The sequence below is a fragment of the Sceloporus undulatus genome, chromosome 3 (assembly GCF_019175285.1).
Source record: "Sceloporus undulatus isolate JIND9_A2432 ecotype Alabama chromosome 3, SceUnd_v1.1, whole genome shotgun sequence".
Taxonomy (NCBI): Eukaryota; Metazoa; Chordata; class Lepidosauria; order Squamata; family Phrynosomatidae; genus Sceloporus; species Sceloporus undulatus.
The window spans coordinates 3814924-3841087 of record NC_056524.1 but is presented as its reverse complement, the minus strand read 5'-3'; the positions used below and the strand labels follow the sequence as shown (position 1 = coordinate 3841087).

At 43.2% G+C, this 26164-nt stretch overlaps 3 protein-coding genes across 6 annotated transcripts in view; 2 read left to right on the top strand and 1 right to left on the bottom strand.

The window, feature by feature from the left end:
• LIPT2 (lipoyl(octanoyl) transferase 2) overlaps positions 1-26164 on the top strand; it is a 350867-nt gene that overhangs the window by 106061 nt on the left and 218642 nt on the right. The window lies entirely within an intron of this gene.
• SPCS2 (signal peptidase complex subunit 2) lies at positions 1372-15806 on the bottom strand. Its single transcript, XM_042458854.1, has 5 exons — positions 15651-15806; positions 6850-6933; positions 5510-5670; positions 3037-3171; positions 1372-2512 (listed from the first exon to the last, which is right to left on the bottom strand). The coding sequence occupies exons 1-5, from the start codon at positions 15741-15743 to the stop codon at positions 2326-2328; spliced, it is 660 nt and encodes a 219-aa protein (XP_042314788.1). The 5' UTR covers positions 15744-15806; the 3' UTR covers positions 1372-2325.
• Positions 15828-26164, top strand: part of XRRA1 (X-ray radiation resistance associated 1) — a 49204-nt gene continuing 38867 nt past the window's right edge. The window contains exons 1-3 of one of the 4 annotated variants that reach the window (XM_042458843.1): positions 15831-16058; positions 17230-17275; positions 24916-25027. In XM_042458843.1, the coding sequence (XP_042314777.1) occupies positions 24931-25027 (97 nt within the window). In that variant the 5' untranslated portion in view covers positions 15831-16058; positions 17230-17275; positions 24916-24930. Of the gene's footprint in view, positions 16059-16249; positions 16284-17229; positions 17276-24915; positions 25028-26164 lie in introns of those variants that run through there. The other 3 variants (XM_042458846.1, XM_042458842.1, XM_042458844.1) reach the window with 3 other exon arrangements.

Below are 26164 nucleotides of genomic sequence, written 5' to 3'. Positions count from 1 at the left end.
CTAGAAAGGCCATGCTGGCTCCATCCCTGCTTTCATTTCAGCAGCAGATAAAAACATTTTATTCTTTCTCACACTGACATGGCTGCTGTAAATTCTATAAAGAGTTTTGAAATCTTAAATTTGAACATGTAAATCTTTTTAACTTTTTGAAATTGTTTTTTAACGTTTGTATTTTTAATGCTTTGTATTGCTTTAGCTTGGACTGTTTTAAATTTTGTTAGCTGCCTTGTCTCCCTTTACCAGAAGGAAGACGGAATATAAATAAATAATAATATACCCATTTTCCTCTATTTATTTAAGGTATACCCCATATTTTCCCTACATCAGGTGGCTTCCATCATATCAAAATTGCTTCTTGTTGTTGTGTGCCTTCAAGCTGTTTTTGACTTATGGTGATGCTAAGGCAACCCTATCACGGGGTTTTATTTGCAAGATTTGTTCAGATGTGGTTTGCCGCTGCCTTGCCCTGAGGCTGAGAGAGTGTGACTCTCAACCAAGGTCAATCTGTGGGCTTCATGGTTGAGCAGAGAATCGAACCCTAGTCTCCAGAATCATAGTCCAACACTCAAACCACTATATGCAATTAATTATAAATATGATACATTCATTAAAAAGCAGTCCTTAAAGCAACCCCTTAACAAATATATTTAACGTTAAGCGTGTCCATTCAGACCCCCTTTAGATATTATAGGCCTGCCTGAATAAGGAGCTCTTTTCCTGCTAACAGGACAAGGAGGGAGCTAGAGGAAGGACACTCCACAATCCAGGGGCAGCCACTGAGGAGACCCTGCTTTGCTTCCCTCCCTAGATGTGTCTGGGAAGTGGAGGGACTGAGAAAAAAGCATATTGTAAAGATCTTAAAATGCAGTCTCATAGATCCTTAATTTCTGTAACCTATATGGAGATCTGTGAGCCAACCTGGAATGTTGGGCTAGGACTCTGGGGACCAAGGTTTGAATTTGCGCTTGACCATGGAAACCCACCTTGGGCATGGCACACTCTCTGAGCCTCAGAAGAAAGTCATGGCAAACCCCTCATAACAAACCGTGCCAAGAAAACCCTATGATAGCCTTGGATAGGTCACCAGAAACAGAAACAACTTGAAGGCACATGATAAAGAAGGCAGGGCTAAAAACTCTATATAGTCCTCCAGATCCTGTTGAACTCCAGCTCCCATCAGCCCCTGTCACTATGGCCATAGACGAGGGACAATGGGTATAACACATCTGTAATATCTTACTATTGCTGCAGACAGGGAGCAGCGTGTGTGTGTGTGTGTATACACAACAAAGAAAGTGACCACAACAAAAGAGTCAAGTGCATAGACTGGCATTAAATGGACACACCACCCATTAACACACCCAGACTGTGTTCACTTAAGTTTCCTCCTTTTATTGAAAAAAAAAAGGTCATTTTAGAAAATGGCAGTTTATATAAGAGAGAAGGAAGAGATTGTTCAGCATGAATAAAACGCACCACATGAGACAAAGTAATTGGACAAAAGAAGGTATTAAAACGCTCCCATTTCTTTTAAAAACTCTTGGAATTACCTTTGACCTGAAACGCACCAGGGACAGGTACACCAAACTTTCTGGTTTGCTTGGTTTCTCTCTCTCTCTCTCTCTCTCTCTCTCTCATCCAATGAAAGGATTTGTACAAAAGAAAAAGTTCCCTTTCCCTGGTTGGATAAATTAAAGACAATGACTAATCTTGTGCATGGAAACTGACTTATTGAAAATAACTCGTGTATTGCCTTGAATTGCCAATGTACAAATTAACCAAAATTCCTTCCCTGGCTGAAGCTGGGAACCCCCGAACCAACACTGCTTTTGTGCTAAATGCTGCATGAAAGGAAAGTTGTCTTAGAAAGCCCTGCTAGCTTTAAAAAATGGACAGCAGATTATATAGCAGCTTTTTCTGTGCCGTACAGATGTCCTGGACTACAACTTTCATCATCCCCAGCCGGTGTGGCCAAAGCAGGGATTGTAGTCCAACACTCTCTGGAAGGCACCAAGTGGGCAAGTGTATTATACAGGAGTCTCTCTCCTTTTGAGAATTTCCTTCCAAGTTCAATTTATGTTAACAAAGCAGATTGAGATGTTGAGCCAAAAGCAAGGCGAAGCCAATCTGAATTAGACATTTGCTTCTGTTTTATAGGTCCTAGATTTTACAATCCTCTTGAGAGAGAGAAAGGGGGGGGGGGAAGAGAGTGGAAATAGAGAGAGGATTTCAGGACGACAACAGAGGCTAACATTCGTTGCTATTTTGCTTTATTGGCTTAAAGTTGGCATGAGCCCAGCGGGAAGGTGGGACACTGGGTAGAGCCTACTTCATCTTCCGTTCCGTGAGCAGGCTGTCATGAAGCTTGGAGACCTCTGGCTCAAAGGCTTCCATGACTAAAGTGCCGTTGCAGTCAAAGAATTTGGCGATGGACTTGGTGAACTCTGCCTCCCTCTGCTGTTTGGTTCGGCCGCTGATGAATGTCATTTTGAGGGTGTACTTGTCATCGAACCTGGGGATTTAGGGACAGAAACAGGACATCTGTGACACGAGCCAGAGTTTGTGGAGGAGGAGAAAGGTAGAGATGGGTTGCTGAGGATCACAAAGCAGATCCGAGTCTGCTCAACACTGAAAGATATTTAGTTCTGTCAAAAACCCATTTCTGTTACCCAAATAAACCCTGCAATTTGTGGGGATCTGTATATACTGTATTTGCTTACCAGGCCTAATTTATTCTGAAGCAAGGAAATACGCAAAGAAATGTTATCATTTGGCCTTTAGAAACGTATCTCAGCAGCCTCAAACTCAACTTCAGTTATGATAATTTCAGCAGACCTTGCTCATATATGTATTATATGTACCTTAATGGCTAGCAACTTTTTTGGGGATGGGAGGGGGAACAAAAGAAAAACAGGGATGCCTCGGCCCAATACTGAACTACAGAGCTGCAGGTAGAGAAAACACAAAGAACTGAGTGCAGAGAATTTACAGAGGCCAAAAAAGTCATTGTGGAGACTCAGGTGTGGTGCTTGATACCTTTTCAGACTTGAAGAAAGCTGCCAGATGTCATCAGGATCCATCCCTGCTGGGTCTTTTCTGTGTGCTACCAGGAAGATGCTCTTCTCCTTATACGAGGTATAGATGGTCAGAATCCCCATCATAACAAAATATGTAGGGCAATGTTAAAGAAAGACATCAATCAAGTGGCAGCAACTGAAACACAGCAAGCATCTCAGTTTAAAGAGAACCCTTGAGACCCAGTGCTAAGCAAGTATGGCACAACTGGTAGAAGTGTGGGATCCCAAACACTCTACAGAAGTAACATGCACCGTATCTGACAGGTGCATGACTTCTGTACAGGCTAGGTCTTTCTGAAATAGCAAGTTCCACCATGATGTAGAGACAACCACGACAGAGGGACGTCCAGCGGTGTAACACCTATGTATACAGCGTCATCAGGGGCTGGCCTGAAGACAGAGTGCCCTCCCTCCATAACTGTCATCCTTCGGCCGTTGAGGGAGAGAGCAGGCCGGCCCAGCGTCATCAGGGGCGGCCTGAAGACAGAGTGCCCTCCCTCCATAACTGTCATCCTTCGGCGCGTGAGGGAGAGAGCAGGCCGCCCAGCGCATCAGGGCTGGCCTGAAGACAAGTGCCCTCCCTCCATAACTGTCCATCCTCGGCCGTTGAGGGAGAGAGCAGGCCGGCCCAGCGTCATCAGGGGCTGGCCGAAGACAGAGTGCCCTCCCTCCATAACGGTCATCCTTTCGGCCGTTGAGGAGAGAGCAGGCCGGGGCCCAGCGTCATCAGGGGCTGGCCTGAAGACAGAGTGCCCCCCTCCATAACTGTCATCCTTCGCCGTTGAGGGAGAAGCAGGCCGGCCAGCGTCATCAGGGGCTGGCCTGAAGACAGAGTGCCCTCCTCCATAACTGTTCATCCTTCGGCCGTTGAGGGAGAGAGCAGGCCGGCCCAGCGTCATCAGGGCTGGCCTGAAGACTTAGTGCCCTCCCTCCATAACGTCATCCTTCGGCCGTTGAGGGAGAGAGCAGGCCGGCCCAGCTCATCAGGGGCTGGCCTGAAGAACAGAGTGCCCTCCCTCCATAACTGTCACTTCGGCGTTGAGGGAGAGAGCAGGGCCGGCCCAGCGTCATCAGGGGCTGGCCTGAAGACAGAGTGCCCCCCTCCATAACGGTCATCTTTCGGCCGTTGAGGGAGAAGCAGGCCGGCCCAGCGTCATCAGGGGCTGGCCTGAAGACAGAGTGCCCCCCTCCATAACTGTCATCTATCTTTCGGCCGTTGAGGGAGAGAGCAGCCGGCCCAGCGTCATCAGGGGCAGCCTGAAGACTGAGTGCCCTCCCTCCATAACTGCATCTTTCGGTTCGCGGTGAGGGAGAGAGCAGGCCGGCCCAGCGTCATCAGGGCTGCCTGAAGACAGAGTGCCCCCCCTCCATAACTGTCATCTTTTCGGCCGTTGAGGGAGAGAGCAGGCCGGCCCAGCGTCATCAGGGGCTAGCCTGAAGACACAGTGTATCTTAATTGTAGATTTTTCTTGTACTGTTATATAATTTTCTTGTACACCGCTATGATCTATTTGGAATAGCGGTTTATAAATAAAACATATTATTATTATTATTATTATTACTAAGGCTGAGTAAACCTTCTCTGTGTTTTGTTTTAGAAAAAAACACACACAAAAAGAACTAGAGAGATTATATTCTTTAAATGTGAAAGAAAGCAAAGATTCATCCACCAATCCACAGTCTGGACTTGAACTGCAAGGCAAGGTATTCAAATATGTTTGTGATGCTGAATCAGAATTGCCCCCCTTTTTGTTGACAAACTCCTAATCTTTAAGAGGTAGGTGCCAGACCAGCAAAAGTGTCCTGTTCATGCTGAGAATAGCTGTAGCTACTGAATTTGGCACAGATGGCTGAGAATTTTGTTTGGTTTCTGTTTTCCAAAACCGTCAAATTTATTCACAAAGGTTGTGAAATACACCTGAGATTTAAAAGCTTTAAATGAAAACAGAACTGATAAGATTCCTCTATCTCTATTGTATGCAAGTTCAAAGTATTCCTACTGAAATACACTACTCTGCCGTATTCTATAATAGACCCTGACATGCGATTGTCTTGGCAAGATTTGTTACTGCCTTCCCCTAAGGCTGACTTGTCTAAGGTCACCCAGCCAAGCCAAGATTTGAACCCTGGTCTCCAGAGTCATAGTCCAGTGCTCAAACCACTACACCACACTCTATAAGATTTTTTCAAAAAGTGACAAAATAATACTATCATTTGCATCATCATCATTATCATCTCCTCTCTTTCTTCAACCTCTTCTATCTGGTTTGAGAAGATAGGCTGAGTAGTTATCCCAAGGTAGGTGTTCCAGAAGACTGTCTGACAATCTATCCCTTATGCACATTCTAGATCAATTCTGGTAAGAAAGCTGCCAAAGCTGCTAAGAGAAATGAACACTTTTAAGAGGAACAAAGCCCCCAGGAAAAGGATATGATACAACACAAACAGCAAGGACTGGCTTGGACTCAGGGAAGGGGTGAAGGTAATCCCATATTAAAGCCACAATGGCGAAGAGGCAGGAGATGGTGCAAATGATGAGGCGGCCATCAATCAGGCAGAAGTTCTCTACATACTTATACTTTTCCAAGAGAACCTAAGGGCAGAAGAAATAAACACACATGTATTGAAGAACAAGCTATACACAGACTTCATCTGAGAGCTCAGTATTGCATTTATGTTCAATATGCAGCTCATAGTGGTTGAGGTCAAAGCCTGTCAAGCTAATATGGGTACCTGGCTCACTGTGCCCACTGGCAACAGCTGTTTCTTTCTTTCTTGGACACTTACCAGGGACCATCAGCTGATGGATCCATGGACGTCCACTTTAAATGGCAATGGCCTAGATATGCAGCTCTTAAATTCCTGATCTTTTAAGAATTTTAGAATTCAGCTCCCCAAATCCCTGAACACTGCCCAAGCCAGCTAGGGCTTCTGGGAGTTGAAGTCCAAAATGATTGGCAAACCAGTATTTGAGAACCACTGGCCAAGATGTATGTCAGTTCATTAGATGCAGAAAGCATCTTTTGTTGTTGGACGGGGTTGGCAAAACACACCCAACATTATTCCTCCCAATAGGTTCTAGATTGGTCAACTGCTCTCCCAGAAGGCTCTAGTTATTCTGGCTTCTTCCACCCCAAATGGTCAAATGTGCCCCGCTGGGAGCTTCTGCAGGGCATGTTTGGCTAATTTAGTCCCCCAAAACTTTAGAGTTAAGGGGCATCTGGCAACTGAGGGAAGGAAATGGGGGTTGTGGTTCTCCAAAGTCCTCATGGCAACCCCACAACCTCTGGAAGTTGCCCATCCCTGTGGTAGGAGCTGGATACAAAACTTTTCTGTCTCTCCCAAAACATGATACCTACGTATGTCTCATGTCTCATATCAGACTGAACCCTGAAGGTGTTCAAGTTGCCTTAAAAGAGCAGTGCAGCTCCACGGATGATTTTTAAAGCCGCTCTCTTCCTTTCCAACCTCCAAACCTGAGAGGACAGGCAGAGTTTGGCATGTCAAGTGTTACACACAAATCTGAAGTGCTGAGTGAACTGCTAGTTGGCTCCACACTGGGGCAGAGTGCCTTCACACAAGAACTAGATACTGAAGACATAGCAGATGCTGTCAAAAAGGGCAGCGAGACGGCTTGAGAGAGAAATGTAAAAGCAACAGGGAGAATCATCCATTTAGCAAAGGCACTCTTAGCCAACTTGTGAGGAGACCAGATAAAGAAAGGCCATAACACAAGGACTAGACTTGGGCAAATGGAACGGGAAAAGGGTACCTTTTTGGCAGAATCATCCAATGAATTCTTCACAGCTGATCCATCCCACTTGTCCACTTTGACAGGTTTGTCGTCGATTTTCCACTGCCGGGCAAAACAAACAAAGAAGAATCTCATCAGGAAGGGTGCTGGCTTTGCACATCAAGTACTTCAGATGAAACACTTGGGTGTCTTGTTCGCACACACACTGTTCCCAACTGGCCAGCATTTTGCTTCTAGACTGGCTCCCCTCCAAGCAGTTGGTCAGCCAGACCGTTCTTGAAGCCTCTGTCAAGATGCAGACATCCCAGACAATATTTTTGGCATTTACAAAGCATCGTTAGTAAGAGAGATAAACTGTCTAAGGAATCTGAACAACAACAAAGGAAGCATCTTAGTATTTTTATATTGCTGACGCACAACTGAGGCTGAGGAGGAGGAGGAAGAGGAGCTTGCCCAAGGCACATCTGAGGTCAGAATTAGGACTATCATCTGAAAAACTTCACAGCTTCTGCTCTTACTCACTCACACTGCAGCACTCTTCCTTGTTCTGGAAAAGTAGATCACTTAGGCCTGTTACAGACTGCCAAAATAAAGCTGCTTCAGGTCTCTTTGGAGGTATGCTACTGAAATGATGCATGCATCCTAAGAATCCGGAAGCTGCACCAAAGCTGCACTCCAGTGCTTAGGAATGGAGTGTGGCTTTGGCGCGACCTCCGGACTCTTAGGACCCAGGCATCGTTTAAATAGCATACCTCCAAAGAGACCCGAAGCAGCTTTATTTTGGCAGTCTGTAACAGGCCTTAGAAAGACAGAGCACTGGTGATTAGAAACAAATAGGAAGTGCTTAATAATATTAATTTTAATTGTATTTGAGATCCAGGAGTAACTAATACTTATTGCTTTGTAAATTTCAGGGCTGGGGAGTAGGAGTAAGGAGTAAAGAAGTAAGAGGTTTAATAAGAGTAAGAGTAGGAATAAGAAGTAACAAAATAGATTTGTTACTCCTTATTCTTGTTATTATATTGTACAGGCAAACACCAAAAAACAATTTTATTATATTACACTGGGAGGCAAAGAGAGTCACTTATACACACTCACACCAGCCTTGCAAAGCAACTGGGGCTTTTCCCTAGGGCTGGGGAGTAGGAGTAAGGAAAAAGGAGTAAGAGGCTTTTACAGGAGTAGGAGTACCATTAAGGAAAAATATCTTACTCTGGAGTAACCCCAAAATCACCACTGCTCCCCAGCCCTGGTAAGTTTATTTTTTTAACTTTCGTTATTAATGTTTTAATTGTATCCATTGCACCAAGCTGTTTCTTGGGCATCATTAGGCATGATGGCACACAAATTAGGGAGTAGGTAATACGTTCTTTAATTTTAAAAACAGTAATTGTATTGTGCTTAGATTAAAGGTTTTGTAAATTGAAAACCCCTTAATCTAAGCAAAATAAAATTTAAAGGACTTCTTTCCCATTCCCTAATTTTTGTGCCATCATGGCTAATGATGCCCAAGAAACAGCTTGGTGCAATGGACAAAACTAAAATATTAATTACAAAAGTTAAAAAAATAAATACTAGTATTAAAATATAAGTTAAAAACACAGCAGAGTAAAAATTATTTAAAAAGCACAAAATGTTAAAACAGCACACCACACTACATGACTAAAACTGTTAGCTTTTAAAGCTAACATGTGTGGAATGGAAAAAAAGAAAAGTAGGGAAACCGGGCATAAGTAAACCAAAATATCTGTAACTCTCTAGTGAAGGCTTCTTCGCAAATTCATCCAGGGATGATCCATTTTTCCGTGTCCTATTCTCTAGATGAGCAGAAAACAAGCTTGCTCCATCCTCAATGTGACACCCCTTCAAATACTTAAACAGGGCTATCAAAACACCACTTAACTTTCTCTTCTCCAGACTAAACATACCTAACTCCCTAAGTCTTTCTTCATAAGGCTTGATGGTTTCCAGACCCTTCACTGTTTTAGTCGCCCTCCTCTGGACATGCTCCAGTTTCTGCACATCCTTTTAAAATTGTGGTACCCCAAACTGGAAGCAGTCTTATTCCAGGTGAGGCCTGACCAAAGCAGAATAGAGTGGCACTATTACCTCCCTCGATCTTGACACTATACTTCTATTGATATGGTCTAGAATGGCATTGGCATTTTAGCTGCCACATCACACTGTGGACTCTTGTTCAACTTGTGACCTACTAGGACTCCTAGATCCCTTTCACATGCCCCTTTGTTGCATTGTTTATTGAAGACATACTGGATACCAGAAGTCTGTTTTTCACCTGCCCTCCTTCACCAGCCTCCCAATGCTAATACTGGGGGGGGGGGGGGAATCTAGCTAGACAGGTATCAAGGAAGAAAAAGGGGATCTGGGCTGGAGTAATAGACTTTGGAAAAGGGGCTTGAGACTTCTATGTTAACTGAGGTATGCTTGGATTGCCTATTCTGACTGCTGGCATCTCTCTTGAAGTTTTCCCAGCTTTGTTACTCAATGTGCTTTCGAATGGGAGATTCTAAGAACTGAGTTTGCATGTAAACACTCAACCATTGAAAAATGAATGACTCCTCCCTGTAACCTATTTAAAAGAGTTGTTTTCTTTTCACAGATAGATACTCGTGCAAAAATCAGAACTGTTTCCAATATTTAATCAAATTAAACAGAATGGAGTAAAGAAACTCTACAGGGAGCCATCATCTAAACTGGCATCTCCGATCAATCAGACAGTGGGCTTTGGTTTACTAATGCTTACCGTATATCCTTGACTATGAATTGACCCCATGTATAAGTCGAGGGCAGGTTTTGGGGCCCAAATTATGGATTTTGATATGACCCATGAATAAATTGCGGGTAAAACCTAGACTAGGGGAATGTAACAGAGGATCTAAAGGATGAAGCAAAGGAAAACAATACCAAAGAACTTACAAAATTTTAGCTGGCATCACTATTTGTGCTCACACTAAAGGCTTCATGGATGAGACAAGAGCGGGGGGTCAGTGCTTCCAGGCTTACGTTCTTGCCCTTTACCAAGATATGGTTCTTTTTTATATTAAAGTTAAAGTACAGTAGTAGACTGATTCGTGGATAAGTCAATTCAGTTTTTCTGGGTAATTTTTTTGACTATATATGAGTACAGTGGACCCTTCCCTTATGTGGGGGGGGGGGTGTCTGTTATTATTATTTATTATTAACCTTTATTTATGAAGTGCTGTAAATTTACACAGCGCTCTACATGCAATCTTTTTGGTTAGACGGTTCTGGATCCCCCTGTGTAAGGGGAATTCTGCATATGCTCGTTCCCCATTGCAAACAATGGGGTGCGTGCTTGTGGCACACATGCTACGGTCATACATTCCATTTGATTAATTACCACACGGTTTCAGCGTAAGCTTGAAGCCATGTATGGTACGCTCGTGTATGGCGCAGGCGCACTGTGGATACAATATTTAGTCCAGTTGTAATGATAATAACATCCTGAAGAGCTTTATCTAGCATGCCACCTATGAATGCTCCTGGGTCAAAACAATCTTGTCACTGTGGTCCATGCTCAAGTATTACTGAATTCTTCCCATGCACTCTCTGAGGGTTAGTCAGAAATGCAAAATGAAGCAATTCAATTGCAGCTCTTTGGCTGAAACAGTTGTACTGTACTGGCTATCTGTATGTTATCTGGCCTGTTTTAAGGTATTGGTGCTGCTATATAAAGACCTCGGAGACTTTGAGTTACCTGAGAGACCACCTGGTCCATTACACTTCTACTTGAAATGTCCATGCCTACTGCTCAGGAAAAGGCATTCTGTGTAACCCCTTTGGAAGGCTCCACCACTTGGATTAAGAGATATATGCCTACAATAATAGTGAGCCTTAGGCAAAAGTTAAAAATATTTCTTTTTTTCTCATGTCTCCAGATTAATTTGTTTGATAAAAGTCCACTCTTGGCTGCCCTTTTTATATGTAAGAAATGAAAATACAACCAAAAAGTGTGAAAGCTAGCACGGTGCATTTTACTCCTTTTGGTTAGCCTAAAAAGGTATTAATGCAGTGTGTATTTCTGATTTCGTTGTATTTTGCCCTATGGCTAACAAGCTACATCTACAATTCCTTTTAGATATGATGGAACTGACCTGTCATTGTTTATCATGCTGAATTTTATCTTTATTTGTTGTTACACGCTGTGGCACACTGAGCTGAGACAGTTCTTATTCAGTGGTATCTAAATCTTAAAGAAATGTCAGGAGGCATTCAACTCCTTTGCACATAACACTGGTTTGAGAAATTAGTGTCATCACGCATCTCACGTACTGGCTAACTTCAGTTCAGAAACACAAGGTTCAGAAGGCTTTAGTCAGAAAAATGAAGCTGTCCACAGCGTAAGGGTTGTTGTTGTCAGGACTGAAGAACTTGTCAGTTACACAGTTAATTAAAAGCAGGAGCCATTCAAGTATTTTCAGGTGCTCACCCCTCATTTATCTCAAAGCATTCTTTTCCCCAGGACTCCCCCTCCTTTCCTTTGTACCAAGCATTCCCATCAAACTGAACTTGATCCCGCACATCACTTATCTCCTCTCCTCACATTTGGTTATTAGCCAGCTCCAAAGGAGATGAAACAATATTTTCACACATCATCACCATTCGTGCAGCATATCCCACCATCCAGTGTTATGGAATATATGGCTACCAAGCGTGCCAGGATCTATGACGCTGACACCACAACACCTTCTGTGGTATTTATGTGAGTGAAGCAAACTCCTAAATAACCCAGATGGCTACCCTTGCAGTGTCTAGCTGAGTCCAACTCAAGAACAAGTGTAACATACTAAGTACTAATGAAAACAGAAAGAGCCATATGGCCAATGAATAAAAGCAAAATGCTACCAGAAAGCTTGTGAAGTTGAAGGTTTTCATGGCTGGCATCCATAGTTTTTTGTGCGTTTTTCAGACTATGTGGTCATGTTCTAGAAGAGTTAGAGAATGCCAGCCACAGATGCTGGCGAAATATCAGGAATAAACACTTATAGAACATGGCCACATCGCCCGAAAAACCCACACAAAACTACCTGGAAACTTGTGGTTTTTTGTTTTTTTTAAAGACACACATTTTAGTTGGGTTCAAAAATGATAGTTTGGAAGTATGACTCAGGATCTGCTTTTTGAGAGCTAATGTGGCATAATGTTCAAGAATCTGAAATGGGTCTTAGACTCCCTTCCTCCTAGCATTTCCTGCCACCTGCGACTGGTTTAAAATAAGGACACATCATCACTGTTGAGACTGGAGGCAAATTCATCTGGAGGCATTCAAATCCTGGGTCCAGGATGGAATTCTAGATCCAGCATAGCCCTGATCAACATGAAAACAGAGAATATACCGTGCTGCTGATCACACTCTAATCTTAAATAAGGGAGCAGAGTCTTGTCTCAGATTTGCCAAGAAGTCTCAACACAACTGAGAGCAAGGAGAAGCCACTGCAGCAAAGATATGTTTGGAAATGAATTTTGGGTGAAAAGCCCCTTCGGCAATTAAAAAGATTGAAAGAGAGATCATATGGCCTTTTGTTTCACTTCTGAGAAGGCGCACAGACAAAAGTGAAGAATTTATGTTTCCCAGGTAGGGTTTTTAGCTGACAAAGTGGGGCACAGAGAGGGAAAGGCTTGAATGGAGGCGCATGCCCGCAAGCGGCGACGGGCGCATGCCTCAGGTGTGTGCGCCATTTTAACCCCCTCTGTTTGCTCCTAGCGGTTAAGCGAGGGTCACGGATCTGAAGTCGGCGCAAATGGAGGGGCAACTATACTCTTTAGGAGCTAAGCCAGAACAATCTTTTCACCCCAAATCTCTGACACACACAAACAACAGCAATACAACGCACGCAAAAAGTCCCATCAGTACAACTAGTTGAACATTTTGTTTCACCAAAGGACTGACTGCAGGATAAGAACGTGGAGAGCTAGGTGTAAGTGTAGATATGCACACACGCAAGGACTGACACCCTGTTACTGGCATATGCACGCTTAAGACTATAGCCACACTGCAGAATTAATGCAGACTGACATTGCTTTAACTGTCATGGCTGAATTCTATGAAATGCTGGGGTCTGTGGTTTGTTGTGGTACCAAAGCACTATGAGAAAGAAGGCTAAATATTTTGTGTAACTACAAATGCTATGAATGTGGGATGAATTATTCTTCACAGCACAACAAATACATTTGGCCGAAGCAGTGGAAGTAAGGTTGTGCATATAGCAATGTTTTGCTTTGCAGTCATGCACTGAACTGCACGCTGACGTTGTGCATTAGGCACTGTGGTTGCCCATCGCACAACAGCACCCAGTCATTGACATGTGTTGCCCAACGTTGCTATCCCATATGGCAGCTGCATGGCGTTGGCTCAGTGTATCTCTGCATGTCGATATTTACATTGCGCTGATGCTGCACAGAAAAATATGTATCATAAAGGTTCCAGCCTACCTCTCTACCGATGGCAATTCCAGATATGATTGGGAGGAAAAAGGAAGACATTCCTACCAGTCAGTGCAGATAGTACTGGCCTAGGTGGCTGCCACACTGCAGAATTAATACAGTTTGACACCACTGTAACTGCCATGGTTCAATGCTATGGAATCCTGGGATGTATCATTTTATGAGTTATTTAGCCTTCCATATATTAGAGAGCTTTCATGCCACAGCAAATCACAAATCCCAAGATGCCACAGCATGGAGCCATGGCAGTTGAAGTGTCCCTTATTCTTGGAATCACCTCCCTGTAATCTTGGGGACTGCTCCTTCTCTCGCTGCTTTTAAATCCAAATTCTAAACTTTTTTTGTTTTATAAAACTGTCAGATTTTTGTATGAATAATAATTATTATTATTCTGTTTATTTATATCTTGCCTTCCTCCCAGTACAGGGACTCAAGGTGGTATGAATGTTTTATGTCTTTAGCATATTTGATTATCTGTACTGTAAATTAAATATGAGTTTATTTTAACTGTGAGTTTACGTATCTCTAATTGTGTTTTAACGTGCTGTATCCAGCCTCGATCTATGAGAGGTGGGAATGAAATAAAATGCATTATTATTATTATTATTATTATTATTATTATTATTATTATTATTGCCTACTTTGTTTTATTTTACATTATGTCTCTGTGTGGTTTTTTTTAAAACTGCATTTCAATATTGCATTTTGGTATTTGATATTATTGAATAGTTCACTCTGTAACTGTAAACACCATGCAGAATCACACAATCATAGATCTGGAAGAGACCACAAGGGACATCCAGGGCAACCCCACTATGCCAGAACATGCAATCGAAGCACTTCCGACAGATAGCCATCCAGCCTCTGTTTCAAAACAGCCTCCAAAGAAAGAGACCTCCACCACTCTCCAAGGCAGCAATGTCTTCCACTGTCAAACAGCTCTTACCGCAGGAAATTCTTCCTAATGTTGAGGTGGAATCTCTTTTCCTGCAGCTTGCATCCATTGTTCCGGGTCCTGTTCTCTGGAGCAGCAGAAAACAAGCTTGTTCCCTCCTCAATATGACATCCCTTCAAGTATTTAAACAGGGCTATCATATCACCTCTTAACCTTCTCTTCTCCAAGCTAAACATCCCCAGCTCCCTGAGTCGTTCCTCATAGGGCATGGTTTCCAGACCCTTCACCATTTTTGTCGCCCTCCTTTGGACACATGGCTCCAGTTTCTCAATGTCCTTTTTGAATTGTGGTGCCCAGAACTGGACACAATATTCTAGGTGGGGCCTGACCAGAGCAGAATACAGTGGCACTATTACTTCTCTTGATCTAGACACTATACTTCTATTGATGCAGCCTAAAATTGCATTGGCCTTTTTAGCTGCCGCATCACACTGTTCACTCATGTTCAACTTGTGGTCTACTTGGACTCCCAGATCCCGTTCACATGTACTTTCATTCAGTCAGGTGTCACCCATGATCCTATATCTGTGCATTTCATTTTTCTGCCCTAAGTGCAGTACCTGACATTTCTCCGTGTTGAAGTTCATTTTGTTAGCTGTGGCCCAGCTTTCTAGTCTATTTAGGCCAGACCAACCCCATTCTGCCATGCAGGAACTCCCAATCAAAGCATCCCTGACAGATGGCCACCCAGCATCTGTTTAAAGGCTTCCAAGGAAGGAGACTGCATCATTCTCTGAGGAAGGAGTGTGTGCCACTGTTGAACGTATTCCCCATGATTTCCTATAGGCAAGCTCCTCCCCCAATTATTCTCTATAGGCAACTATTTCCCAATGAATCCCTATGGGCAAGTATAGTTTCCCTATGGGCAAGTAGACCACAAGATGAACACGAGCCAACAGTGTGATGCGGCAGCTAACAAGGCCAATGTGATTTTAGGCTGCATCAATAAAAGTATAGTGTCTAGGTCAAGAGAAGTCATAGTGCCACTCTATTTTGCTCTGGTCAGGCCCCACCTGGAATATTGTGTCCAGTTCTGGGCACCACAATTCAAAAAGGACATTGAGAAACTGGAGCCTTGTGTCCAGAGGAGGGCGACTAAAATGATGAAGGGTCTGGAAACCATGAAGCCCTATGAGGAAAGACTCAGGGAGCTGGGGATGTTTAGCCTGGAGAAGAGAAGGTTAAGAGGCGATATGACAGCCCTGTTTAAATATTTGAAGGGATGTCATATTGAGGAGGGAGCAAGCTTGTTTTCTGCTGCTCCAGAGAACAGGACCCAAAGGAGCAATGTATGAAAGCTATGATTCCCTATGGGCAAATATTCCCCAATGGATCCCTATACACTCGGGCCTCCTTCGTCGCTTCATCCGGGGCCTACCTTCTCCAAAATCCCGTTCTTATTCGCCCCTCCGCTGCCGCTATAACCGCCTCCTCCTCCCGAGCCGCCGCCGCCGCTGCCTTTCGCCGCCATTTTGCCTCCTCCTTCCCACTTTCGCGACCTGTTCGTCGCTGATTGGCTGAGAGCCGCGCGAGGGACGACGGGAAGGATAGTTTCGAACGCGGCCGCGCAGTAGCGGCCATTTTGTTCGACTTAGGCGAGGCCAAGAAAGAAAAGGGGAAAAGAACCCGATGGAATGCCGGGAAAGGAGCAGAGGGCCTGCTGGGAAATGTAGTTTTTTGCTTCCCTCTCGTATTCCCCGTTGCTATGGCTACAGGGAGGCCTAAGAGGACTGCAAGATGGGGCCTGCGAAGATAGAAGGAGGAAAAAAGAGGACAATAAGCCCAGGTAATAATAATAATAATAATGATAATAATAACAACAACAGAAAAACACAAGGGGAGTATTAAGACAAGAACCTTTCTAGCCACTGGAGGACTTGGAACTCTATGGTATTATTTTGGTAGCTTAATGTGTCCAAAGTTACTTTTCCTGGACTTGTAGTTCAAAAAAGTAACTTTTCCAAGTTCAGCCCCTGTGTGTTGTGTGTCTTCAAGGCCTTTCTGGCTCCAGGTGACTCTCTCACAGAGTTTTCTAGACATTAATAATAACAATAATTTTTATTTTATTTTATTTTTTATTTTATTTTAAATTTAATTTTATTTCTTTAATTTATTTTTATTTTTTTATTTTAAAATTAAATAATAATAATAATAATAATAATAACATTATTATGCAGGGTCCAGGCGGCTTATAATATCAAATAAAAAACAATATAAGATACAATATATATTAAATACATTCTATTTATTTATGGCATTTATGGCCCTTCAGCCCTAAAGGCTCTCAGAGCGGCTTATAATTATTATTAATTGTAAATCATTATTATCATTATTAATTGTACATCATTATTAAATTATTATTATTATTATTAAAATTATTATTACTTTTAATTAGACAGTTCCCTGCCCTCAGGTTTACAATCTAAAAAAAATACATTCTATTACTCCCCTGCCCCCCGAATTATACTACGCAGTGGTTCAATGCCTGTACTGCAGCCATTCACTCAAAACCACAAGGTTGCGAGTTCAAGACCAGCCAAAGGGCCCAAGCTCGACTCAAGCTTGCATCCTTCCGAGGAGGGAGCTAAAATAAGTCCCCAGACTGTTGGGGGCAAATTAGCTTTAATTAGCTTACTTGCTGTTCACCGCTATGATCTTTGGAATAGCGGTATATAAATAAAACAAATTAATAAACCATTAAAACAATTAAAATAGTCAACTTGATTAGCCAGCCAGATTAGACAAAAGGAGGGTAATCTCTATGATATTTAGGCAATCTCTATGACAGTCTGTGTTCATGGAAGACCGGGTAGGCTTGTTGGAAGAGATCCGTCTTGACAGCTCTTTGTTCAAATTTGTTCAGAGGTGTGTGGTTGTTTGTTTGTTGCCTTTCTTTGTGGCTGAGAGAGTGTGACCCGCCCAAGGTCCCATCCCTTGTCCATTATTCCTTATCACAGCTCAAGGTGGCAAGGAGGAGCACAGATCCAGCAAGAAGGCACAAAGGTAGGACTGCAGTGGAAGATGAAGGAAACAAAAATCATGACTACAGAAGATTTGGATCACATCGGATGATGAAGACACTGAAATGGTTCAAGATTTCCCATGGCTTGGTTCAGTCATCAGTTGGACTGGAGACCAACAGTCAAGATTCATAGACTCCTAGAGTTGGAAGAGACCACAAAGGCCATCCATCCAGATCCATTCTGCCATGCAGGAATACATAGAATCCTAGAGTTGGAAGAGACCCCAAGGGCTGTCCATCCAGCTCCATTCTGGCATACAGGAACTCACAATCAAAGCTTGCAAAGAAGGAGACTCCATCACTCTCCAGGGAGTGTGTTCCACTGTCAAACAGCTCTTACTGTCAAGAAGTTTCCTCCTAATCTATGATTCTATGATTGGGAGGTTTGGATGGTGTTTAGATCAAGGGAAATGATAGTGCCACTCTATTCTGCTTTGGACAGGCCTCACCTGGAATAGCAATGTGTCCAGTTCTGGGCATCACAGTTCAAGAAGGATGTTGAGAAGCTGGAGCGTGTCTAAAAGAGGGAGACTAAAATGGTGAAGGGTCTGGAAACCATGCCTTATGAGGAGAGATTCAGGGAGCTGGGCATATTTAGCTAGGAGAAGAGAAGGTTAAGAGGTGATATGATAGCCCTGTTTAAATATTTGAAGGGGTGTCATTGTGAGGAGGGAGCAAGCTTGTTTTTTGCTGCTTCAGAGAATAGGATACAGAACAACAGATGCAAGCTCCAGGAAAAGAGATTCTGCCTCAACATTAGGAAGAAGATCCTGATAGTAAAGGCTGTTCGACAGTGGAACACACTCCCTTGGAGATTTTGGTGGAGTCTCCCTCCTTGGAGGTTTTTAAACAGAGACTTGATGCCCATCTGTCGGGGGATACTTTGATTGTGAATCCCTGTATGGCAGGAGGTTGGACTGGATGGCCCTTGTGGTCTCTTCCAACTCTAGGATTGATTCTATGTTGAGGTGGAATCTCTTTTCCTGTAGCTTGCATCTATTCTTCCAGGTTGTATTCTCTGGAGCAGCAGAAAATAAGCTTGCTCTATCCTCAATATAACACCCCTTCAAATATTTAAACAGGGCTATTATATCACCTCTTAACCTTCTCTTCTCCTCTAAACATACCCAGCTACCTAATTCAGTCTTCATAGGGCAAGAAATCAGAAGATTAGGAATTGGAAGGGGAGCTATGAAAGAACTTGACAAGATCCTGAAGTTTACAGATATACAGCTGAACTAAGTGAGGATTTCCAAAACCATTGTATTTCTCTGTCACCTTGTACTGATGCGAGATCTTGCAGCACCTTTGAGACTAACTGAAAGAAAGAAATTGGCAGCATGTGAGATGTGAGAGCTGGACAGTGAGGAAAGCAGGTAGGAAGAAAATCATTTCATTGGAGATGTTGTACTGGAGAAGAGAGCTGAGGATCCTATGAACAGCCAAAAAAAAAAAAAAAGGAAAAAAAAAGAATAGCAAATAGGTTTTTGAACAGATCAAGCCTGAACTCTCCCTGGAAGCCAAGGTGATTAAACTGAGACTGTCGTTCTTTGGCCACATCATGAGAAGGCATGACATATTGGAGAAGACAATAATGCTAGGAAAAGTGGAGTGAAGAAAAAGAGAGGAAGACCGCAAGCCAGATGGATAGACTCAGTCAGGGAGACCATGGGTTTGAGCCTATAGGACCTGAACAGACAAATAGAGAAAGGATAGGGGGTCTTGGAGATGTCTCATTTACAGGCTGGCCATGAGTTGAGGTCGACTCAAAGGCAGCTAACAACAACATCATCATCAATAGTTACCTATTATTATTATTATTATTATTATTAACCTTTATTTATGAAGCGCTGTAAATTTACACAGCGCTGTACATGCAATCTTTTTAGTTAGACGGTTCCCTGCCCTCAGGCTTACAAGCTAAAAAGACATGACACAGAAGGAGAAGGGAGTGGAGACGGGAAAGGGTAAGAGGTCCAGCAGTTCCTCTCAACCTCCGAGGCCTGGACCAAGGCAGATGGACTGAAGGGAGGGCTTGGCTTCAAAATGGAAGGTTAATCATTATCCAGGGAAAATACATACTCACAAGTAGGATAATACATATACAGTACATAGCAATACAGGAAATGGATCGATAAACAGCCAACAACAGAACATCAGATAGTAAGCGACAATTATGCGATGCCTAGGAAGGCTTCTCTGAATAGGATGGTTTTCAACTCCGTTTTGAAGCTGGTTAAAGAAGTGATGGCTCTTGCTTGTGGAGGAAGAAGGTTCCAGGAGTGAGGGGCAGCAAGTGAAAAGGGGCGAATCCGGGATGGGGCAGAGGAAATCCTGGGCTGAGACAGGAACCCTTGACTACCAGAACGGAGGGCCCTGGTGGGAAGGTGAGGAGAAAGAAGGTCTGATAAGTAAGGAGGGGCCAGTCCATGGAGGGCTTTGAATGTCGACAGCAGGAGCTTATACTGAATGCGGAAAGGGAGAGGGAGCCAGTGAAGGGATGCCAACACAGGAGAGATGTGGTCAGAGCGGTGGGTGGAAGTGATAATGCGTGCAGCTGAATGCTGGACAGAGATTAAAGGACGGAGGTGAGAAAGAGGAAGCCCAGCCAGGAGGACATTACAGTAATCAAGTCGTGAGACCACTAGGGCATGGACCAGGATCTTGGCAGTAGAGGCGGAGAGATATGGTCGGATTTTGGCAATATTGTACAAAAAGAATCTACAAGCCTTGGCTGTGGTCTGGATCTGAGGGATACACGACAGAGAAGAGTCAAAGATAAAGCCAAGACTGCGGGCTTGCTGGACTGGTTGAATGGAAATGTTGTCCACAGAGACAGAAAAGGAGTGTTGAAGGTTGGGCTTAGGAGGAAAGACAAAAAGCTCCGTCTTGGACATGTTGAGCTTCAAACGCCGATGGCGCATCCACTGCGAGACAGCTGTAAGGCAAGATGAGACTTGCTGTTCAAGCCTTGGAGAAAGGTCAGGGGCAGAAAGATACAGCTGGGTGTCATCGGCATACAGATGGTAGGAAAAACCAAAAGAGCTGATGAGTTTTCCTAAGGACAGTGTGTAGAGAGAAAACAGAAGGGGACCCAGAACAGAGCCCTGGGGAACTCCAACAGAAAAGGGAACAGGAGAAGAAGTCAGACTCCCTGCAACTACTGCAAAAGATCTGCCAGACAAGTAAGATCTAAACCAGTCGAGAACAGAGTCTGAGAACCCAAGGTCAGAGAGTATGTCAATTAGGAGACAGTGATCAACAGTGTCAAAGGCTGCAGACAAATCAAGAAGGATGAGAACAGAGTAAAGGCCATTAGCCTTGGCCTGTAAAAGGTCATTCGAGATCTTAGTGAGAGCTGTCTCTGTAGAATGCCTTGGGCGGAAACCAGACTGAAAGGGATCGAGAATGGAGTTGGCTTCAACAAACTCAAGACAGCGCGAATAGACAACCCGTTCCAAAACCTTAGAAAGAAAGGGGAGAAGAGAAATCGGACGATAGCTAGACAAAGAGGAGGGGTCAAGAGAAGGTTTTTTCAGAATTGGGGAAATGAGAGCATGTTTGAAGTCCGACGGGAAGGAGCCTGTAGAGAGAGAGAGGTTGAAGATATGGAGAAGCGAGGGCAGAAAGGAGGGAGCTATAGAGATTAGAAGACGAGTAGGAATAGGATCAAGAGGACAGGTAGCAGGTTTGGAAGAATTCAGAAGTGTAGAGAGTTCATCCAAAGAGGCAGGAGAAAAGACAGAAAATTTGTTAGGCGAAGACGATAGAAGATTAAGAGCAGAAGAAGAATCAGGAGGGACTATCTCAGAGCGAATAGTGGTAATCTTAGAGATGAAATAGTTAGCAAAGTCATTAGGAGAGAAAGATGAAGAGACAGGAGGAGAGGGAGGTTTAAGCAAAGTGTTGAAGGTGGAGAACAAACGCTGCGGGCTCCTCTCATTGGCAGAGATCAATGATTTGTAATAATTCTGTTTTGTCATAGAGAGGGCGCGTGAGAAGGAAGAAAGAACAAATTTGAAATGGATAAAATCAGCCCACTCTTTGGACTTTCTCCAAAGACGTTCGGCCGCTCTAGAGCAGGACCGGAGAAACTTAATGTTGGGGGTAAGCCAGGGCTGAGGTCTAGTCTTGGAGGAAGAAGTGCGGACAGAGACAGGGGCAAAATGGTCAAGAGTTGAGGAAAGAGTGGAGTTAAATAAAGACATAGCTGAATCAGCAGAATCCCCGAGATTTAGGGAAGAGAGAGATGAATCCAGGGTCAGACCAAGATGGTTAGAGTCGACAGATTGAAGATCACGAAAAAGACGTTGAATAGTATGGCGAGGAGGAGGAGTATAAGTGAGAGCAAAGGAGATTAAATGATGGTCAGATAGTGGAAAGTCAAGTGCACAGCTTGTCGTTCACGCACACACGCAGAGAGAGCATATTTTCCTGTTTGGAGATTAAGAGAGAAATCTTTGCTAGTAGGGCTTGCCCAGATCAAGGTGAAATAAGATTATTCTTTCTCGCTGATTTAGGGAAATTGGGATAAGGAATATATTTTTTCTAGCTTACTTGCTCACAGCTAGAAGATGGATGCACTGCAGATGAGTCTTCCTTATCAAAAATGCTTGGGACCAGAAGTGTTTTGGATTTTGGAGTTGTTTTTTTTTTTTTTTTAATTTCAGAATACCAGTATATTCGTCCCTCCATATTTGCATCCTCTTTTTGTGGCTACAGAGCTGAAGAAGTCTATCTTTGGCAAAACAGAAAAGAAAACTACCCAGGAAAAGAAAACTTCCTGCTGTCTGCTAACATTTTCTGCTGGCTGCCAACATCTTATTTTCTATACTTGTGAACTGATAACATTTCCTTTTCAACAAATGTTGAAGGATTTCCTTCTGCTACTACAGTGGGCCCTTGGTATCCGCTGGAGATTTGGTTTTAGGGCTCCCCGTGGGTACCGAAATCCATGGATGCTCAAATACCATTAAACATTGTGGCATAGGAAAAATTGTGTTCCTTCTATAAAGTGGCAAAATCAAAGTCTGCTTTTGGGAATTTGTATTTTTGGAAATATTTTCAATCCGTGGAAGCTTGAATCCATGGATTTAAAAAGCCCAGTGGCTAGGGAGGGCCAACCGTATTTTATTTTCAGCACTGTAAAGAACTCCCTTGCTAATAAGTTTGTGGTATTTTCAGCATTGTAGAGGTCTCCAGTGGTTTGTGTTTGGTTGTGTCCATCCCCCTTGCCCTTGCTTACTTTCTTCCCGGTGGCACATGATGAGGGTGATTCCTGCGGGCATGGCTTGATTACAGGGCATGTCACATGCTTGATCTTGACCCTCACTTTGCCAGTTGTTACCCGCATTGCTGCTCTTTCTTCACTGCTGGAGTCCCATGGTCTTGTGTGCTCTGTGCATCACCAGAATGCTGGGAAGGCAGCCTTTGTGTGTTGTCACAGAGGCAAGGCTGCTTGGCTCAGCAAAGGCCTCCTTTGAGTTTCCTCAGAGGATTGTCCCTTCAAGCATTAAACCATACCTTAGAAATGCAAACTCAGCTTCCGTATACTGTGACGGTGGTCAAAGCTTCTTGTTGTCAGAACTAGTTGAACTCTCCCCCAGACTCAGTAAATCAGGCTTCTGTGGATGATTGGCAAGCTTTTTATTTCTGGAGTCATGGAGATGCAGCTAGTAGTGAGATGTCTTAAGCAGAATTAAAACCTAAATACACATACATCAAACATAAACAAATTTACAAATAAAATATCATCATCATCAAACATAAACAAATTTACAGATGACACCAAATTAGGAGGAATAGCTAATACTCCAGAGGACAGAATCAAAATTCAAAATGACCTGAATAGACTAGAAAGCTGGGCCCAAACTAACAAAATAAATTTCAACACAGAAAAATGCAAGCTACTGCACTTAGGGTGGAAAAATGAAATGCACAGATATAGGATGGGTGACACCTGGCTTAATGAGACTCCGTATGAAAGGGATCTAGGAATCCTAGTAGACCACAAGTTGAACATGAGCGGACAATGTGAAGCTGCAGCTAAAAAGGCCAATGCAATTCTAGGCTGCATCAATAGAGGTATAGTGTCTAGATCAAGGGACGTTATAGTGCCACTGTAACAGTGCCACTGTATTCTGGAATGATACTGTGTCCAGTTCTGGGCACCACAATTCAAAAAGAACGTGGACAAGCTGGTAAGCATGTCCAGAGGCGGTGGCGGGGTTTTTGTGTGTAAATTAAAACCCTTCTTGGCCTAATGGTGGAAAAAAAGAAACTGAAATGTTTTGGGTGCTTTGGCACAATTGAGGCGTGGAAAATTGTCTTCCACTGTCAAATAAGCTCTTACTGTTAGGAAGTTCCTAGTCTTAATGTTGAGGTGGAATCTCTTTTCGGGCAGTTTGCATCCATTGCTCTGGGTCCTAGTCTCTGGAGCAGCAGAAAACAAGCTTGCTCCCTCCTCAATATGACACCCCTTCAAATATTTAAACAGGGCTATCATATCACCTCTTAACCTTCTCTTCTCCAGGCTAAACATCCCCAGCTCCCTGAGTCGTTCCTCATAGGGCAAGGTTTCCAGACCTTTCACCATTTTAGTCGCCCTCCTCTGGACACAAGGCTCCAGTTTTTCAACATCTTCTTTGAATTGTGGTGCCCAGAACTGGATACAGTATTATTCCAGGTGAGGCCTGACCAAAGCAGAATGCAGTGGCACTATTACTTCCCTTGATCTAGATTCTAATCTAGACACTATACTTCTATTGATGCAGCCTCAAATTGCATTGGCCTTTTTAGCTGCTGCAGTGCACTGTTGACTCATGTTCAAGCTGTGGTCTACTTGGACTCCTAGATCCCTTTTACACGTACAGGTAGTCTTGTTACGCTAGGGTCCCCTATCCTGTACCTGTGCATTTCATTTTTTTCACCCTAAGCGCAGCACCTTACATTTTGCCCTGTTGAACATTTGTTGGCCAGGTGTTTTGACACTGGCATACTCTTCATTAGCTGCAGATTCCTCTGCTGTTCATCATCTCCCTTAAAATGCATAATGAAATGGACATCCTGAAGTTACATTTGAAGTTAAGCTCTAAGTAATTTGACAATCTTCTTACTTCTTACTTGCGATTATGCAGTTATATGTTTGTTTTTTTCTGATTTGTTTGCATTGTTCGCATGTTAACACAATAAAATAAAATTTAACAAAAGAAGCACTAGATTGGAAACTGTCACCCAGAGGACTTTTTCGCTGGGTGTCCCTAGACTGTGGAATGACCTGCCGGGAGATAGTCGATAGCTAAATATTTCATTCAAAAGAGTATTAAAGGTCTATATCTTCCAGCAGGCCTACCTGGTCAATTTTAAAATATGAATTTCAATTCAAATTACAATGTTTTAATTTATGCTGTATGATTTTAATGTATTTTATGCTTATGTGTTTTAACAGTGTTCAAATATGAAGTTGAAGGTGTTTAAATAATTGTATTTGTGTTAATCTATGTTGTACCCTAGCTTGAGTCCTGGGAAGAGGTGGGTAAGAAATAAAATTTGTTGTTGTTGTTGTTGTTGTGTTTCTGCTATTGCAGCAAATGCCTTAATGGATTTATTTGTTCTCCTGAAGGGACAGAATGACACGATGGCTACCAAAGGAATATATAAACTAGATGATGGGAACTGTTACCCAACTAACTGTTTTCCAGCCAGAAATCTTTTGCGGCCCAGATATGACGAAGGTGATGTATCCTGACTTTTGCTGATATGAGCTGCTGATATGTCCTGCACTGTAGACATAAAGTGGCTGCAGCTCTGTACATCTCTTCTCCTTGTCCTTGCTGACACCTGCCAAGCCCCAGTAGTGCTGCTTTGAAGGACTATATATCTCCCTATAATCTTCTCACTGTCTCACTACTTTCCCAGGTACATTTGGAGAGGGCTTTCTTGGTGGCTGTTCCCAGACTTTGGAACTCCCTTCATAGGGAGGCTAGGATGGCTCCTTCCTTGCTCTCCTTCCCCCAGCAAGAGAAATCTTTCCTGTTCTGTCAGGCTTTCAAGAACTAATGATGATGGACTGTGAATGGTGTGCTGTTTCACTGATTTTTTTAAAATATTGCCTTTCAATGAATTTTAAATGGTTTTAACTCTATAGATTGTTTAATTGTTTTTAAAAATAACACACACACACACACACACACACACACACACACACAAACATGTATATAGTGCTTCTATATAGTATTTAATCTGTACTAGTTTTAATAATTTGTAAGCTGCCCCTGAGTCCCTTTATTTGGGGGAAAGTGAGGATATGAATGAAGGCCAAAAATCTATGTCTGCATTGCAGAAATATTCCAGGTTGACACCATTTTAACTTCCATGGCTCAGTGCTATGAAATTCTGGGAACTGTAGTTTGTTTTGGCACCAGAACACTCTGACAGAGAAAGCTAATGTCTCACAAAACTACAGTTCCCGGAATTCCATGGCATTAAGCCATAGCAGTTTTAAAGTGGTGTCAACCTGGATTATTTCTGCAGTGTGGTGTCTCACATAGCTGTTTCTCAATATTTACATTTCCTGATGTTACCATCCCCAAAACCCATCTTGTAAGCTGTCCAGCACTCTCATGACCAGGTTGTTGGAGAGCAGGGGGATCAGTGGGGACACAGCCAGGTATTTTCCTTCAGCTGGAGACATTGTGGTGGGCATGTGGAGAATCCTTCAGATGTTCTTGGGATTTCCTTGCAGATGATGCTCTTGCAGAGCATATGGTGAAAGGAAAATAGAATGGGGACCCTGATGCTGCATGGCTTACAGGGTGGATTTGGGGAAAGTCCTGTCCATCATGTGGTTGGAACAGAATTCTAAGCTACAA

Bases quoted from the DNA above. Each gene is read 5' to 3' on its own strand.
- SPCS2 (XM_042458854.1), bottom strand. From the start codon at position 15,743: ATGGCGGCGAAAGGCAGCGGCGGCGGCGGCTCGGGAGGAGGAGGCGGT. The intron at 5,671-6,849 runs GTACCCTTTTCC...TTCTGCCCTTAG, and splicing joins TGGATGATTCTGCCAAAAAG to GTTCTCTTGGAAAAGTATAA. The intron at 2,513-3,036 runs GTATCAAGCACC...CTAAATCCCCAG, and splicing joins CTTTCTTCAAGTCTGAAAAG to GTTCGATGACAAGTACACCC.